This window comes from Cupressus sempervirens, chromosome 4 (assembly GCF_028749045.1).
Source record: "Cupressus sempervirens isolate cs-2001-9-10 chromosome 4, ASM2874904v1, whole genome shotgun sequence".
In the NCBI taxonomy this organism is placed as follows: domain Eukaryota; kingdom Viridiplantae; phylum Streptophyta; class Pinopsida; order Cupressales; family Cupressaceae; genus Cupressus; species Cupressus sempervirens.
Window position 1 is genome coordinate 154,052,820 of NC_143121.1, and position 20,301 is coordinate 154,073,120.

Consider the following 20,301-nt stretch of genomic DNA (forward strand, 5'->3'; position numbering starts at 1 on the left):
GATCATTACTTAGTACTGATTGGAGATCATATTGACTAATTGTTTATTAAACTAAATATTGATATATATAGACACACACCCTCATATCTTTTCATGTTTGAATAGCCATGTCCACCTAAATCATGCCTTTTGGTATGAGTATATATATGAACCGATTCCAAGAGATTAAATCATCGAAATTCATAAATGATTATATCTCTTCAGATTGAGACTGCAGTAAACTGATCTAATTGCATTCAGACTTTACATTCAGTTTTCAGAATTGACTCAATTCATATCCATTCCACTTTGGTTATCACCTGCAAGCAAAACACACAAATTAGTATCTATCAAATCTGCAAATAAGCCATAACAGTCTGATCACAAGTTTAATTACATTCACAACATGAAAACACAAAAGAATTTTAACTGCGTTTTCTATCTTAGGAAAGCTTTGCATGAATGTAAGCACCATTCTGAATTAATTCTAGCCACCACAAATCAATCTAAAACGTAACTATATCATCTAAATTGATAGTTGAGTGAGATACAAAATCAAATAAAACATTATTCAACCTTGTAAACAAGGGGGTTTCATCTAGGCCCAAACTTGTATTTAATTTCTCATACATTTTTTGACCAGACACTGAAATTGTATAATACAAGACATACTGCTTGAGCCAGTCTTTCATAATTTGCACATCAGGCTCAATATTATACTATGTTGAGTATGTTCCAACGATGATGCTACTTGATGCGCACAGTCGTAGGATATATATTTGACATATCGAATGTCAACTATGCTGAGGCCTTTATATTGGAATTATTGCAGCAAACATAACAGATACTGCTACGCACAGGGTTGTTTAGATTCTCCTTAATAATATCTGGATTTGTAGCAGTCAGTGTTCATCAACTGTTCATATTTGGCCATTAATGGCTTATTGTTACCCTCAAGTGCTGCAAATTTGTAGCAGTAATTCCCTTCAATGTATATCTTATTTTATCTCTATGTATTTCTATTCATCTGTTTTGTTTTTCTGATTAGCCATTGATATTTATATTTATGTATTCTTATAAATGAATTTAAAATATGATTCTTGCTATACAAACACACAGACACGAATGTCTGTCTATGTATGCCTATATATACACGCATACATCACATACACACATACATATTGAACCCAGCAGTATGTATTTGAGGATTTTTTTTATTATCTATTTTTTAATTTTGTGCTAAACCAGTAAAATATGTAATATGAAAATAACTTTTTTAAGTATTGTATGCAAGTGCATGTTTATCGAAGCTAATCTTACATGAGGTGAAATTATTTATTTGTTTTGGCTATCTGCAGGAGAGACCATTTGATAATGAGAATGATGTGATAAAGGCCACAGCGTTTGAGGTGATAACAACATTAAGAGATGTGCTAAAGACGAGTTCATTATGGAGGGATCATGTCCAGACATATACTCAGGTAAGTTTTTTATATCCATGTTTAGTATTATTTGCATATTTTCTATATTTGGATGATATGCTCAGGTCCCTCCTTTGAACTATAGAGTATATTTTAGTACATGAACTTCATAGAAAACATGTACAGAATTTTTCATTTTACTAGGGACAAGTTCATTATGAAGGGAGATGTCCAGACGTATACTCACGTAATACAGAAGCATTTGTTAATCTATCTGTTGTGTCTTCAGTATATTTTTTATGTTTTAATGATGTGTTTGCTCACACATTTGAAAGTATAGAGTTTAATTTAGTACATGAATTGAATAGGAAGTGTATAAATATATTCTTATTTTTCATAACTTCTTTTTTGGATTCATAGTTACTTTATGTACTCCTTCTGATACCAGCAGTTGCATATTGCTCTGTGCTTTTTACTCCATGCTAAACTTGTTTACTGCTTGTAGTTTTTCTCCATCATTTTCATTTGCATCTTGGTTTATGCAATCTACTCGATGTTGAAGCTTTGCATACTAGTTATACTTTTTGGTGTATATAATATTGATAGAATCTGTTGCATTTCATCATCATTCCATTTGATTTCTTTTAGCTTCTCTTTCTGCTACCTCGCCCTTTATATAGAGAGTTGAATCTTTAGCAGGAATGTTGCTTGTCAATTTAATGGCAACCTAGTTTGCTGTAAACCAATGACATTCTCTTGTGCGCTCTTTCATCTAGCATAGATTTGCATGTTTAAAGCCAAACTAGGTATTAATACAATTTTCAGTTTCAGAGTGTGCATTTGGGAATGCAAGTACATCAAGATCTTTCATTAAAGTCTTATGAGTTTCCTGTTTCTTGTACAATGGTAATTGCTTGACTTCATTGAAAGAATAAAATGTACATACATAGGCAATTACATTGCTGATGTTTCCTAAAGGAACAATTGGACAATAAAGACTTAACTAGAAACCAATCTATTCTACCTTAAAAAAGACATAATTGACCATTAAATTATAAAATATGCAAATCTTAGTCTAATATCCTCCCCCAATGGTCAATTTGTCAACTGTACCAAGTTGTCCACTGAATTTTATAAACTTGTTTGAACCTAGAGACTTGGTGAGAATGTTTGCAGTCTAACCCTCAATTGAAACATACTGTGACTGAAGTAATCCGTCTTCTACAAGCTTGCGGATGTAATGACAGTGAAGCTCAATGTGTTTGATCCACTCATGAAAGACTGGATTTTTGGCATGTTTGAGCACCCCTTAAGTGTCACATAATAGAGGTGAGGGACATACTGGAGACACACACATGTCAGAAAGCATCCTTCAAAGGCAAAATACCTTACAAGCTGCTTTAATAATTCCTTGTGATTCTTCTTTAGTCAAGAAAAGAGCTACCGCTTGTTTTCTGCTAGCCCGTGTGAATGCGCCTGTTCCCAGATTTAAGACATATCTAGATGTAGACTTCCCGTCATCAACAAAAGCTGGCCAATCCGAGTCTAAGAAACCAATGAGTTTAGGAGCTTTGCTTATGTTGTACAAAATGCCAGAGTCTGAAGTGCCCTTTACATATTTTAGCACGTGCCTCACTGCAGCACAATATTTGTGTTCAACTCTAGGGGCTATCATGAAGCGAGAGATGTAGCTCACAACAAAACTAAGGTCAGTTCTAATGGCAGTGAGATAGATGAGATTGCCAACTAGTTGCTTGAACGCAGATGCATCCACCATAGGTGAATCAGATTTGGCTGACAATTACAACCCTTTCTCAAAGTTGTAGCAGACAACTAAAACCACAAGAAGCATTCACTCATGGGCTAAGTGTGTGATTGTGGTCTCTCCTTGAGAAGGGGATTAATTTGGGAATTAGGAATTTATTCTTGCATATAATTTGGAATAATTACTTTCACTCACGATTTTATCTGTTGAATGTACTAACATATGTTACAACTCTATTTGTCAAGGAGCTAGTCAACATCAACCTAGATGTGGGGATATTACAGTGGTATCCGAGCATAATCCAACCATCTTGTGAGTAGCATCCTCTGCAAATGTAATATTCCCAAACCAGATATTTTCCCCAAATTTCCTCAAATAATTTTAAAAATATAGATAGAAAATCTCATGTAAAAGATTTTAGATTAACCAACAAACACAAGAGAACTCTCATATTCTCAGAAATGTTATTGCATTTTTAATATTCAATAATACAATAACAATCTGATCCTAAATATGAAAGTAACAATTAGATTGGATGACCAAAAATGAACTTGAAACACAAATGTGAACTCTGCCACAAATCCACCACTGAAGATGACTTGGGTTTCTGCCCAATCCACTAAGAAGCTTGAAGGTTTCCATCCTCAAGTTTTAGAAAATGAAAGCTAGAATCTTCCCAAATTTCTTCAAGACAAATTAGAAATCAAATCATATACCAAGCATATCAAAAATAGTCTCTCTGCCTTCTTTTTATGCATCAAGCGGTGACTCTTCTGTTTCCCCATCTTTGTCTTTCGTCCTCTTTCCCTTTTGTCACTTTTTACTGTCTTTTAACTAAGAAGACCCTTCAAAAAAATTGTACTCAACTCCAAATAAGTGATTTTTTAATTATTTGATAAAGTGAACATGCAATTTCCTAGTGTCCCAAAAAGTGGACATTATTGCCCTCCCTCCTTGAGATTGCTTGTTCTCAAGCAATCATGACTATAAACAATGCCAAGATCCCATACCAATCCGCAAGCCGCTCTATAGCTCATACTGGTATTGCTGAAATCAAGACATGCCATGATGTGAAATTGAAAATAAGGATGCAACTCATGCATCAGTAAGATCCCTGGATCCCAAATCAACCCGAAAAATATTTCTGCATCTCCCTGTGGCGTTATTCTGAATATAACTGCACCAAGCAATCATGACTATAAACAATGCCAAGATCCCATACCAATCCACAAGCCGCTCTATAGCTCATACTGGTATTGCTGAAATCAAGACATGCCATGATGTGAAATTGAAAATAAGGATGCAACTCATGCATCAGTAAGATCCCTGGATCCCAAATCAACCCGAAAAACATTTCTGCATCTCCCTGTGGCGTTATTCTGAATATAACTGCACCAAGCCTCAAACAAGCAAGCAACTAGTCACAATCCACAAAATGCAAAGCACTCATCCTGTCAACTTTTGGATCCAAAATCAGCCTTTCAACTCGATCCTGGGAGTAGAGTAGATGTCCATCAATCCACCATCCTCTTGAATCAGCCAATTGACCAAGTAGATCACTCCACCAATGCTAAAAGCATCTCCAATATGCACCTATTTCAGCTCATAAGACCACCATCTGTTGTTGTTACAGGATATGCTGCTGTAAAGTTCCAGACTACCACTTTTAAGTTTTTTCACCGTAGTTACTCAAGTATTTATGCAACTCTGTATTCCAATCTATTCCTATTATTATTTCTTACAGAGTAGAATTTGTACCATAAAGTAATGTCCCAGAATTATACAGACCAATGTATACTACTATCTCTGTCCTGAATTATTACTGTCAATTATCAGTTTTTAAAGCTTGTTTCTTATTAACCCTTTAATCCTCTCAACCAATGATCAATCCGTTATTCAACCATTACACAGAATTGGAACATGTGTTAATTGAACACTGTAGTTATGAATAACATTTTCCAGATGAATAAATAAATGAGCATGCACCTGTAAATGTAGTAGGAACTGGCTTGGGAGTATCCGCAACCAGGTGTATTCTATGAAATTGGAATCTATGCCCGTCACTTGTCTTCAGTGGTTCTCAATTCCCTTGACTTCTGCAGTTACTAAAAGTCTAGTCACTAACGCTTCTTGTTCTCATCCCCGTGCTTCCCTCAGGATGTACTTCCCCTGTTCATGGCCGCATTACAATCTGAGAATTGATTTCAGACGTTCCGCTTGAGCAATATGTGCCCGGATTTCATTGCGATGCTAAACGTTACCAGTCTGGCTATAATTTGCTTCCACCTCCCTATACCACATCTGCAACATTTTAAGACGACAATGATTGTGTTTCTTCCCCCACCGGTGGTTATCGAACTAGACTCTTTCTCAAACATCACCAATGACTGTATATATGTTTGCTGCTTTTTATTTCAACTCCACTAGGCCAATAAAATATTGATGAAAGGAGAATAAGACATTCAGCATCAATTCAATTTCGAACACTCATTCCATTTTTTTCCTTCTTGAAAAACATTTGCTTCCTCTATTTAACCCTTGGAAGTCAGGTGTCGATTCCTGTAGGCTGTCAACCGATTTGGTTGAATTATTATCTGAAAAGCTTAATATTAATGAATTTATATTAATTCAATAAATTGAAATAAATATAAGATAATTAATATTGAAATATTAATTTCCCTTTATGACTTTCAAAGGGAAAGTCCTCCTGGAGGGACATTACAGCTGCCATCAAGAATGGTGCTTAAGGTATCACTATTCCCATGTATAAGAAATAATTCTATCTTATGCGCTCTATCTGACACATATTCATTTCTCTGCAAATGCCCATGCAACTCGGTAACTTTTGTAGGCCAAATTGAATCTGAAAATGTAATAGTAGACCAAGCATGGTAGCCTTGAATAACTGAAATAGGGATGCAGATAAAGTCACCAATCAATAAATAGATAACTGTCATATCATAGAAACTCGGTGTCAAATCTCTAGCTGGACTGTAGAAGCCCTCAATATGAATTGAGGACAATGCTGAAGTTTATGATTCACCACAAGTGTTATCAATCAAATATTCAACTTCATGAATGGGATGCTCACCATGACATGAAATTTCAGAACCAGTTTCACTCGGCTCATCTTTATCCTCTTGACATTGTGGAAGTGTATATTGCTGATGTAAAAATTAGAGTTCTTTTGGTTGACTTTTTTCTGGTCCTTTAGGTCTTCTTTTGCATAGAGTACCTCATTTGGATATGCAAAAATGGAAATGCCATGTTTTCCTTCATTCTCACCAAGCATTTGGATCCCTTTTACAATTTGTGTGATATCCTTAGTTTTAGAATTAAGACCATCTTACTTGTGAGTGGCTGCCATAGAAATCTGATTTCTAGCCTGTTATAATGTCTAATGTGTCATACTTAGTTGAAGACAAAGCTCATTTACGTCCTCTTTATCATTTGGATATTTGATAGCCATATCTCTATCTTTAAGCAACTTCAAATAATCTGATTTCATCTTTACCAAGGCCCTTTTAAGTGTGTGAAGGTATGCAGTATTAGTTCCATTAACTATCTTTTTCTGCTTTTCCATGTTTTGAAATTCTGACAAAGTTTCTTCAATGTTTCTATGGGTATTACCAAAATGCACCAAGGCTGCTGCAACCATATCATCTGAGACTTTTAGCTTATCCTCCAAATTCCTCATCTAGAATTTGTTTTTTTCCGATTGATCATTCAATTCATCCCTTTAGTGTCATCCTGATGGTCTAGCACATGTTTACAATTTTGAGCAGCCCCTTAGTCGGAAGAAATTTCGTCATCTATTGTACTATTTTTAGATTTATTAAGAGTATTTTCCTCCTCTATGGCCTCACAAACTTTAATGTCATCATTTTCAAATAGTTCATCCTCATGGAAAGAGTCATTCTCTGCCTTGGAAATATCTTGAAAATTAACACCCTCATGAAAAGGCTTGTCAATAACCACTTCCAAGTCAACAAATAAGATGCTAGTATATTCTTTACTATTACCCATAGTTTATTCCATCTCTTTGTAAGCTTGGATATCATTATGTTGGAGCTGAACTGTAGGACTCTTAATGTCCTCAACGCTTATCTGATTTTTTTTGGCTGGCTCTTCTTCTGTATTGTCCTCACAAATGTAATGAAATGACCAAGTATGCTATTAAGTGAAACAAAGTTGGTCTTTCCTGCTTTAGTTCTTGTTTGGAGATCCTGAAACCTGTGTGCATTGCTGTCAGGAATAGTTTATAACGTCGTCAAGTATGTTGTTAAGTTGCCAAGTATGTCGTTAGGTTGTTAGTATATCCAACGGATAGGCAGTTATGGGTCTCGACAGTTCACCTAGCACCCCCTTGGGGTTTATGCGTGACTATCGGATGGAATATAGCATCACGATTGTATGGAGTCGTAGTTTCTTGTGAAGTCTGAACACTTAATGTAAACTTAATTGGTATTAATGTAGAAGTTGGCAGTTCTTTGATATTGCATTGTTTTTGTTGTATCACTTTCCTTGTTATCTATACCATGCATTAATTCACTTGTAGTGGCAAACATTTGGCACCGTTGTCCATTCAAACTTGGGAAGTTTGCAGAGTGTGATGGCAAAGGGCAAATCATGGGCCAGTGAATAGGTTACTGAGTAAGTAGCAACCAAGAGCATGAGGTAGAAAACCTAAAACTCTTTGAAGGTGAACAAGCATTGACTTCAAAATTTGTTGCGTTACTGCAGATGTTGATTGAAACTCACTGCAGGACGGAAGCTGCACAAGAAGAGGTGCGCAAAAGTGCTTTGTGTACGTTGGAGTAAGCTCCATAGTAGATTGGTTGTTGTGCCATCGCCCTCGACTGTTGGCTAAAACTTTCCTTGCTCTTTAGAAGTGTTGCGAGGAGGCCAATTGTGAAATTTGAAGGCAACAAATTCTCTAAGCATACGAAGACAACCGACACCAACAGAATAGCCAGAGGGAAGATGAGGAACGAGATGAAACTTGTCAGAAGTAACACAATTAAAACTTTGTGAAGAGGAATAGAAATAAGAGAGAGCACTAGAATTGTTACGAATCTATCATGTTGCTGATGTGTATTGATACAATTGATGAATTAATAAGTGTTGGGTGTTCTTATATATATATCATGTGTTGTTTCATTTTCATGCACAAAAGACAAAATTCATGCCAAACTTTCTAAACAAAGATAAAAAACAGAAAAAAATACACAAACGATTGTGAGGCTATTCAGAGGGCTTTATCACTACAACAATAGGCGGAATGAAGAAGACGGTTGAGGAAATTTCCTGTAAAAGGTTTGGTAAACGAAAAGCGAGCTGGTGTTGTGGAAGGCGAAGAAGCTGAGGGAGAAAACTACTAGGAGTACGATATGGAGGACCATCTCAAGGAGTATAGTAGAGAGGAAAACTGTCAGGAGTACGGTGGGGAAGACTTGATTGAAGAGACTACGAACCAATTCAGATAGCTAACTCTCACGCCACGCACAGGGGTAAGTGAGTCTCGAAGGAACAAAGGGGAGGAGGCAAGTGATAAGCCTGTTGAGGACGCGAGTGACAACCTTGTCGAGGACCGCCAGGAGTGTCGGAGGGAATTCAGGGCACAAAACTCAACACAACTTGTCAAGATCCAACCCACACAGTTCAAGAATGCAACCAACCAGAGGTGTAAGTAGAAGGATGACACATAGACCAAAACTACCAAAATCATTGGGGATGAGAAAGAGGAACTTGTTAGACGTTGCTGTACATGTGAGACAATTTGATTGACAAATGGAGTAACTAACAAATATGGATAGGTCCAACAGTTTCCAATGACCCTACACAGAACTACCATTGATTCATACTCCGATATGTTTAAAATGAAAGTAAATGCTTGGGATAACTTGAGGAAGCAATTTCAGATTGACTTTTTCTTGCTTTAGAACAGTTGCCAAAATCTATAGTTTGAAGTAGGGGAAAGAAACCGTGAGAGCTTATAACTGAAGGTTGAAGCAATTACTTAGGAAGATGAAGTGCAACCCGACTTACAGATTAAACGAGATGGTTCATGGACGGGTTGAAGCCTTCCATTAGGAAGTAAATGAAGATAGTACCACCCACATCATACGCTGATGCCTACGACAAAGCCATGATCCATGGAGAGAAGGACCATGGACACTAAGCTTGATCTTCCTGTTTATAGTGTGAAGATGGACACTGGCTATGCATCCCACAATGTTCAATGAGGGAGAACATCATTAGGGAGAAACATGTAGGCAGCATAAAAGGACATTTTGGCTTGTACAAGACCTTGGAACAGGTGACAAGGTTCTATTATTGGCCTAAGCTTCAAACTGAAGTAAGGAAGATTGTAGAGACATGTACAATCTATCAAAGAGCCAAGGGTACATCCACCAATGTAGGACTATACCAACCTCTACCTATTCCTACAAGGCCTTGGGAGAGTTCCGACATGGATTTTGTGATGGGGTTTCCAAGAACACAAAAGGGATATGGTATCATTTATGTTGTAGTGGACAGTTCTAGTAAAATGGCCCACTTTATCCCTTGCAAAAGCACCAACAATGCATCATCAATTGCAAATATTTTCTTCAAAGAAATTGTGGGGTTTCATGGCTTACCTCAAACCATATTGTCAGACAGGGATGTAAAGGTTATTGGTCACTTTTGGAGGACCTTGTGGAAAAAGTTAGGGACCAATCCAAGTTTTAGCTCTGCCTACCATCCACAAACAAATGGGCAAAGAAAGTTGGTCAATAAATCCCTTGGAAATCTGCTTAGGTGTTTGACTAAACATTATGGAGACAAGTGGGATTCAGTCCTACCCCAAGTAGAGTTTGCATTCAATGACTCGGTCAACAGGAGTGTAGGGAAGAGCCCATTTCATATTGTATATGGGCAAAGTCGAAGAGACATCTTAAAACTCAGAGAATTACCATCAAACACTCTAGTCAGTGCCCATGGAGAAGAGTTTGCAGAGAGTATGAAGGAGATTCATGACTCAATTAGATTGGCACTTGAGAAGAGTGCAGAGAAGTATAAATAGGCAAAAGACAAGCATAGAAGAGATGTCCAGTTGCAGGTTGGAGACTTGGTATGGGCATACTTGAGGAAGTAGAGATTGCCTAAGGGCAAGCATACTAAACTACTCATAAAGAAAGTAGGACCTTGTCAAATATTGAAAAAGCATGGATTGAATGCTTATGAGATAGAGTTGCCCTCACTCCTTGGTATCCCTCCCATATTCAATATTTGTGATCTAACCCCATATAAAGGTGATGTGAATGCAAGTTCAGAAGTGTAGCTAGAAGAGCTTGAAGAAGATGTTGCAAGGATACCACCTCATGAGCTAAAGCAACTTGACAAGATCTTGGACATAGATCATCAAACAAACCAGGAAGAATGTGTACAAGAAATATTTGGTTCAGTGGCAGGGAAATCCTGAAGAGGAATCTGTATGGATGGATGAACAAGAAATTCAGAAGCATGGTTCAACTTTGCAATATCTTATCTCAAAAGGACTTGAGATCAATGCATCTTGGGAGTATGGTGTAGGAGCACCCACAAAATCATCCATTGCAAGCACACTAGTGGACTCAAAAACAAAGGGTTAGGGTAGTGATTGGACAAACTCATTGACTCATATTTCATGACTAGTGGTTCACAGAACCTCTCTCTCATGAAAATGAATGGAACACTTAACACTCATCAGATCTAGGTGATGCTCCTAGAGGTGAAGCACCACGACTTCTCGAGAGGTCACCTATCCTAGTACTACTACAATTTGAGCATGCTTAACTATGAAGTTTCCACCATGGTTAAACTCACTTTGCCTGCAACCATGAAAGGATTAAATAATTAAAGTAATTATTATTTAATAAAGTTAATGGCTTTGAGTAATTGGTGAATAGAAACCCTAGTTAGGGATCTTGAATCCAATGTCAACAATTAAGTCCTATTTGTGAGGTAAGGTGACAATAGGTGCTGTTATAAACCTAGTAGTCTACCTTAGCCATTTTTGGACAACTTTTAAGTTAGAATGGGGTAAAATAGTCTAGAAGGCATAATAAAGGTTGAAATGTTGTCTTAACCTCTCTAAGGTCTTATGTGGAGTCTAGGCTTAGAGTTTTACAAGGTTGTTGACACTTTGTTGTCAATGTTGCATAATGCAACTTTTGCATAAAATGCAAGATTTGAGTCTCAATGTTCACAACCACTTTAGTTGGTTGGAACTGCTTGGGAATGGTTTAAATAAGGTTGAGAAACCTTTCTCCAACAGAGGAGGAAGCCTATTGTAAGAACTTTTACTTAAATCAATAAAATTCAACTTTTTTCTTGTAAAATTTGATTGTAAATCAAGTTGTATGGAATTGTACGGATGCCTATGCACCACAAAAGGAATTGGAAAGTTGGCATAGTGTCTTATGGGAGTTTTGCAAGTGGTTTGAAGTTCTTAAAATAAGTAGAACAATAGTTATCCATTTCTGTGTAACCACTGGTTGCAGGAAGGCCCTAACTAGGGTTTTGAGACAAAATTCCTCTTTCCCATAGACTCCACCATGGGAAAAATCTAAGCCTTGGTGGAAAGGAAGGGGGGAGGATGTACTTTGATATTTTTGGGGTCTTACATCAGGAGGTAGACAATGGAAGGAGAAAACATTAAACCCTCTAGACAAGCATTTAGATGTAACTGTCCAGAATTGGGTTTTTAAGGCACAACTTGACCCAGGGGTGGAATGGGAGTCAAGGATTTAGAAGTTTTGTGTGAGTCCATAAGTATTCCAATCGGATTGATTGGAAGGTGAATCAAAATTCAAGTACTTGCTTTGTAAAAGTGACCTAATGGCCCAATTAGGCCTAGGAGAGAATTGAGGGCAACATGAGTTAGGGATTGGTCAAGAGCCCTAACTTGGAAGGTGTTGTTGTTTGATGGATTGAAGAGTTTGAAGTGGTCAAGACTTTCTGTGGGGTAGTTCCATGTAAGTTGCCTTCAAGAATCCATAATTCCTCCTTGTAACCCTATATAGAGGTTTGGGTGTCTAGATTGAGTTTCAGGGATATTCTTGTGAAATTTGTGTTCCTATTCTTTAAGATCTATGTCCTAAGTGTTGACAGAATTCTTATTCTATCCCTGAATCATCTGGTCTCAAGTTGTGTCCTGTCATGCCAGGTGTTGTAGACTAGGTAGAAGATTAATTGTAGTCATTGTGGGTTTTGGAACTATTGACAGAGCCCTCAATTGTATGGAATCAAGGGGTATTGTGAACCTCTAATTGACTAATTGGATATAGTTTGGGGCTCTGCTCCAGAGAGAGAGAGAGAGAGAGAGAGTTTCCATATTGCACAGAGAGAGAACATGGAAATAGAGAGAGAACATGGAAACAAAGAAGAAGATTGACCATTGGAAATAGAAGTAAATCTACAAAAGAGAGAAACAAAAATAGAGATATTTAACTCTAATAATACCCCTTAATGGTAAATCTAACTTAAAAACAAAAAATTTGTAAGGGAATCTGCTGTGTATGTTCGGCAATATTGGTCTGTGGTAGGATGAGTCTCAATAGCTAGAACAAGTGCCTCAAGGCGACAATACTTGAAAATCATCATCATTCTTTGCTTCTAGGTGTTGTAGTTCTTTCTGTTGAGTCATTGACTGTCTTCTTAGAGAAGATTGATGAGAGATGCCATGACATTTTTTTATGGAAAGAATGTGAATCTCTGAAAATGCATGAACTTCGAGGCATATTGACGGAAGACCCATAAAAAACGAAATGACACCTTGAAGAGAGCTCAAACTAGAAAGAACTTGAAATTAGATTATGGATTCGCTGGCTCAAAAATCGAAGTGTGGAAATAGTGCACCCATAAAAAATTGAGACTGACCCAGTTGAGATCTGCAAAAACCCAATAAGAATTTGCAAAAAGTTTGTAAAACTAGCACATAAAAAGAGACTTTTGGAAGAAAACCTAGCCGTTTTTAAAAAAGCCAAAAAATGGTGGAGAAACAAAACTAGTGGACGAAAATCAGAGACGGAGGGTTTAAAACAATCTAGATGTCACCCTTTTTAGAAGATGCATAGAAAAAGACGGGTCGAAAATGCCCAAAAAGAAGGCCACAAAATTTGTAGACAAAGAGTCACAAAAAAATTTCAATGAAGGCCCAAAAACACCATAAAACTAGTTGCTTTTTAGAGGAAGTTGGTCGCATGGGCAGGGGAAATGCAAATGACGCACGAGAAAAGCCGCCTAGAGAAAAAAAATACATACAAAAATCCTAGACAGATTTTATAAACTATCCTTGCAAACAAATTCATGAACACACCGAGGCAAAGGATGTAGAAAATCTCGAGTCTAAAATTTCATGAAGAAATTAAAGATCTGCAAAAACCTATTTTGAAACATAGCTCAGAAAATTTCAATAATGAAACTATTATTTTTTGAAAAAAATAGCTCTGATACCATATAATGGTAAAATAATCAATGTTTTATTAAATAGAGATTTAATAAGTAACTAATTCCATTTCACATGACAATGACTTGTACCAACTGATTATAACTGAAAAGAAACTCTTTCCAATCTAACTGTCTTTCATGTTCAGCTGATTTAATGAGAAACAAAAAGAAATATATATGTACTGCTAAAAATTTATCTATTTCTAACTAATAACATATTCAACTAAAAATAAAGTAATGACCAACTTTCCTTAACTAAAGTATATCAACTGAAATGCTTATTTAACATAAAAGTAAATGTTTACTCTATCTAGAAATTAAAATGTCTAATTATTCTTCAAAGGGTTAAAAGTATAAGTGTAAAAGAAACATACAGTAATAACAAAAGAATCCCTTTATCTTGTTGTCCAAGCCTCAACATTGGTGAGAGGGGAAGCATTGACATAGGGTTAACCTCTCAATTGCGGACCATTACTTATCCCCACACATCCTAACTTAATAGAAGGGCCCTCCCTACCTCGGGATCGGGCTTGGGATGTTCATAAGCTGCAACCATCTGAGTAATCAGGTGGTTTGAGTGTCCCAACAGTTATTCTCTAAAATAAATGAAGCGTCTGGACAAACAAAAAAGATCTCATGTTTGGCACATTTGCTTTTAACTACCCTGGCCAAGGATTTCAAAGTTGGGTTCCTAAACCCGATCTCCACCACTCGACTTGACAACATATTTCATTATCGGAACATGAATGAGCTATTAAAGAATTTGTCTATTATTTAGTTAATCTGATTTCATTTTTGTTTGTGCAGGCTATCTACACCTCACCATTTCAAGCTACCATGCCGGTGCTTCCTAGCTGTTAGCGCGTTTTATATCCACTATATTTGCTTTACACCTCTTCACCTTTAATGGCATCATTGTTGGTGAATTCCTCGGTGTTTGGATTTCATGATATTACTCTCATCTCTGTATGGTGAAAGAAAAGAAGGAAGTAAATTTGGGTAGGATCATTGATTTGTAATTAACATTATAGTTTAATTTCCCATTCCATGGTTGACACAAATTCATGGTTAAAGAACAACAACGACATCATAAACAGATCGTATGAACTAGAAATCTATATAATGCCTACCCCAATTCAGTCTGTAATAAGTTGGCATCAATATTTGGTTTTCATGAAAAAAAAAAAAATGACACACGACTAGCATAGCAGTACAAATCCACAACATGGTTTGGTGGTATTAGTATTTGGTTTTCTTGAAAAACATGACACATGACTGGCATAGCAATATGAATAAAAATAATAACAAATCCACAACATGGTTTGGCGGTATCAATTTTTCTTACGTGACACCTCAGTTTGCTCTTAATACTCCACGGTTGGAAGAATGGACACCGGTCCTCCTTGCTTTGAACTTGCGGATAAGAAAACGTGAAGGTGATGTGGGAAAACGGAAGACCAGTGATTGAAGTCGGTAATAATAATGAGTCTCCTCCCTTGGCTCTTTGACTACCTTCAGTTACAAAGAAGGCTATTCAAATGCCAATCAATTCAAAAAAGAAGAAATAAAGAGGGAAAATAAAATAGAAGTTGAGGAGTTTGAAGTTATTATTTTATTATTATTGTTCATTCTTAAAAACGTTCATGTGTATGCATTGATAAAGTGGCATTATTAGATTACAACTTATAATTTATTGGTGTCACCTTATTTTTATATACATGTGTTCGTATTTGAGGGTGAATAGTGATTAAATAATAAATTCAAATAATAAATCTTCAAAGGTATGAATTTCATATTTTAATTTAGATTATTAAGTTTTTATGTTATTGTTTTTCTAATAGCTCATGCAATCCTATATTGCAACATGTTGTCAAGTCCCAATATCCTTATCAGGGTAGTCTTAGGTCAAACTTGTCGATTCTGATGACTGGACCAATCGACCATCCCCTCTTGATGATCCCATTTAGCAATGCTTCCCCTCTCTTCGGTCTCCTTCCTGCAATCACCCAAACAAACATTCTCGCCAAGACTTTAATTCAAAGATATATTAATTGTTAATTCAAAACCATTGTCGATCATCTAGTGACAGTTATAGATTTCATCAACGTCTATAATAACTAACTCATTTCACATGATTATGAATGAAATAACTCATTATTAGTTGATAAAACGTATATAATCAAACTAACTCACTTCACATGATTAGGAAATAAATTGATGCAATGTCTATAATTAACTAACTCACTTCACATGAAAATAATTCGTTAAACCAATGGCTATGATCAATTTTAAATCTTAGGGCAAAATTTGGGATGTAACACATGCAAACGATGGTGACTCAACCAATCAATAGTGCTGAGTTGTCTCCACTTGGATCCCAATAGAGACAAAAAACACATCCATCTATAACAAGGAAAGATGGATATCTGATATCATCTTTTAAATAAAAAATCCTTGCACACCCCACCAATTTGCCATGAGTATCAAGTCTATTTGTGCAACAAGAACTAGTACTCTTAAAAGCATATGAAACACTACTAAGATATCCATCCTTTGGAAAAATGTCATGGATAAGTTGACTCTGCAAGTAGCCTCCTACTAACTTCCAACTACTAACCCCATCAATTACAGATAGTGCAAACCCATCCCATAAAGGCTGGCATGAACATGGTACCAATTACACCTGCCCGAAATCAATTCGTTTACCTGTGGGTCAAAGGAAAAATGATAAGTGCTCCTCACTATGTAGGTGTGATAAACTACACCAATCTCTGTTTGAGGTTCATTATCATCAAACCAAGGACTAAGAGATGGCTCTAATCTCTACAATATCTCCCACCAAATGTTGAATATGTGATAACCCCGGATGAGAGTACACTCAAAAGCTATGTGTGGTATCTCTTGCAATTCTAGACTCTCAAATAGATACTCCATAAATGACTTTGTGTAGTGGAAATTATATGAAGCATTCACCTACTCCCTTGCCACCTATAGCTGATCCCTCTAAAACTATGGCACTGCTAACTGTCTATCGCTATTAGTTGTATGAGATGAATTTAATAGATTTGCTTCCCGTAGGAAGAAACAAATCCCCACGAGAGCTCGTCTCCAAATCATTTGATTATGTGAAGAAGCGGGAGTAGTGTTAGGAGTTGGTAGACAAACTCTCTGAAGAAACCATTGCTAACACATCAAGACTCTCAATAGCCTGTTCCACATCATCTGTTAGTGTGCTTACCATTAGGGGACTTGGTACAACAAGAAGCTCTGTGCATTCCTCCACTGATGCACTCATCTCATCTATAGCTACTGCACTCATATCAAGGATGGATGTAACTGCATCCTCATCACTTCCATCATCCCTATTTGTGGAAGTCAACTTGCCACCAACCACCATTATATGTAGCTGAACTAGATTTGGGTCTAGCGTAGACTATACACACTCTAACCCCATATCTGTGGAAGTCAACTCACCGCCAACCATCACTATAGGTAGCTTAAATGGATTTGGGGCTAGCATAGAGTGTACATGCACCAATTCCACGATCGCTGATCTCAACTGTAGCTGCGACTCCTAGAGAGCCAACTGGGTGCTCTCCAACACTTCAGAAGTTTCCTTAAGCTAACGGCTGAGCTCAACCACCTCCTCTTTCCATAACAATGCTTCATAACATATACAATCTATCTCGAGCAGGAAATACCAATCTGCTAATAACTGTAAATAATTTTGTCTCATAATCCTAATAGCCTCTCGGAGAGCATGAAATGTTAAGTTTTGAGCCCATAAATTAAGATAAACAACAATAGGGAATACCCAAAGTAGATAGAAGAGACACAAAATCACGCAGAAAATAGCTACAAGAGACACAAAATTACCCAGGGATAACCCTTCCAAAAATTGAAAGGAGAAATGTAGCCACACAACAAAATATCACTTTATTGATAATAAACCCAGGGATAACCCTTCCAAAAATTGAAGGGAGAAACTTAGCCACACAACAAAATATCACTTTATTGATAATAAAATTTTGAAGTGTACAATGTTCTTTGTTTGATGTCACACACACACACACACACACACACACACATAACAAGTAGAGAGTCTCTTCCAATTTCAGTCCAAGGTCTCTTGAATTCGCCAAAACACAACTCTTCATTTGCAAGTGCACAACTCCTTGTATTTCCATGCCTCAACAAATGTCGAATAGTACATGTCTTTATATGTAGTATTACAATTATTATCATAAAATATCCTCTTGAGCTGTGGTTGACCAAAACAGTAAAACACCCATATTTATAGAGATAAAGATCTTTGTCGCAGCTACAATCTTCAACACTACCTCTTAGCAAAAGAAAGATTTTTAGTAAAGCAAACACGCATAGCTACAACCAAAGATATCAATGATACATTCACATCACATAAAAACATGTTATCTCAGCATAACATTATTCACCATAGTTATTTCATACGCACATAAATTAAAGTCATGGAGTCACACACATGACTTTCACCATGCCTAGTTGTAGAGGGTGATCCACCATACGTACTCGCAGAGGGTGGAAGGAGGCTTTGACTTCAATTTTCTTTCAAAGAAGAATGCATTTCCACCATGCTTACTCGGAGAGGGTGGTCCACCATATCTACTCATAGAGGGTGGAACTAGGGCTTTTACCTCAATCTTCTCCTAGAGAAGAATGCATTTACACTATGCCTACTCTCTGAGGGTGGAATGAAGGCTTTCACCTCAAACTTCTCTCAAAGAAGAATGCATTAATAACTGAAATTTTCAATTAACAGAGGCTCCCTTAATAGAGACAACTTTGTACACCACAATAAGATAGTTGATGTAACCTCCCTTTGAAGCTAAAACATCTCTCTCCAAATATGAATCATTAAGGCAACATTCTCATCTCGTTGCTTCTTGTTGCGCCCTCTGCAACTGAGAGAGATAAAATAACTCACAAATAATATAGAGACCGATGCAAATTGCATAAAAATGATTTAATCATAGAATACATATCTCTGCAACTTCATAAGGTTATCTTCTCTGAATTGTTCTTTCCTATTTACCTTAAGATAGAGGTGTTAATGGCCTTTCCTTTCTTCGCAATGAATAAGAAAAACATTTATACCATCAATGTGTTGCACAGAAAAAAAACATGAGCCCTATGACCTCTCCTCAACTTTCTAAGGAAAATTTTCATAGGATCCTACACCCTGTCCAGCTTACAGAGCCCTCTTGATTATTGTGTCAAAAGTGACAACTGAGTGCATCCATTTGCCATAAAATTTGAAAAGCAGACTCATTCTTGCCATAATAATAATTCAAAATGGTATTGAAAGTAAAAGAAAGTAAAAAAATACGAACTACTCCTATCCTAACCATGTCACCATAAAGCCCTTTTGCAGATTTAAATTCATTAAGCCCCTGTTTGCAGATCTCATCCATCAATGAATTGTAAACAACTTGTAAAGCCCCTTCAATATCCTGCCCAAAGTCCCATCAGAAGGAAATTTTCCTAGCTATTGTAATTTCCTAAATAAATGAAAAGCTTTGCCTATTTGGCCAAACTCAATAATAACAAATGAAGATTATATTATAAATATAGAACGTGAGATTGAAAAATGGCTCAAAGGCCGAGATTATGGATGCATATGTATCACAACATTGTTTCAAACGTTAACCCGATAATGTATCGCACGAATAATAAAATAAAGATAACTGTTAAAGTTGGATCATTTTGTTGTTGCTGTAACTTATAATAGTACTTATAATTTTTCTGTGTGTTTCAAGTTACTTTCTCAGAGCATATATTATATGATTTTAAGAGGCATGTCTCCACAGAGACATGTCTCTTTAACTCTCATTAGTTATCACTATTCGTTATATGTGAGTCAAATTACCATACATTTGAATCTTGAGATGCTGAGAATCTTTATCCATTACTTTTATGTATCCAAATGCATATTCAGATTTTTGTATGCTTTTCAAACTTTGCCCAAATATTTACATTGTGTTTTACAACTACTGGCGGTATGTTCTTCCTTTAAAACATATTATTCTTATCACATTTTAAAGAAAATGACATCCTCTTTCGAACATCCACATCTTCAAACACATTCATTTTGAACATCAAAATAGCATACTCAACACTTTAATTTCCATGACAAATACAGATCACTATTATAAGATTGAGGCAGCCCAAACTTTCTTTCGGCTTTCTTCAACACCACATCCTTCATATACTCTCTTAAGTCTCAGAAGGTACAACATGTATCAATTTTTCAGAAAACTAACTCCATAGCTCTTTGAATTTCATCCATGTGCTCTACTCAACAAACCCAAACCAATAGAAATTCACAAGGAGAAATGCTACGATACTAAAAAATCCCCAACTCAATGGATAGATCCATAATGTGAAGATAGTCACTGTTCATCTGCCCCTGTTTCATTTTCAATCCATTTGTTTGAGGAACCGCTTACACCAGTTCGAGACACAACATCATAAAAGATGTGTGTGTATATCTCACTGCTCAATTCTCTATAATCCACCACCATATACGGTAGTGTATATCACATAGAATCAATGCAGAGGAAGATGAATCAATCAGCGTTGCAATCTTCATCACAAGAAGACCGCTATGAAGCAATCCAACGCTGC

The 20,301-nt window shown here is 36.5% G+C and overlaps 1 protein-coding gene across 1 annotated transcript in view; it reads left to right on the forward strand.

The window, feature by feature from the left end:
* LOC149560436 (lon protease homolog 1, mitochondrial-like) overlaps positions 1 to 20,301 on the forward strand; it is a 185,453-nt gene that overhangs the window by 53,224 nt on the left and 111,928 nt on the right. Inside the window, exon 6 of the mRNA XM_089824679.1 lies at positions 1,338 to 1,460. Within this exon, the coding sequence (XP_089680805.1) occupies positions 1,338 to 1,460 (123 nt within the window). The remainder of the gene's footprint in view (positions 1 to 1,337; positions 1,461 to 20,301) is intronic.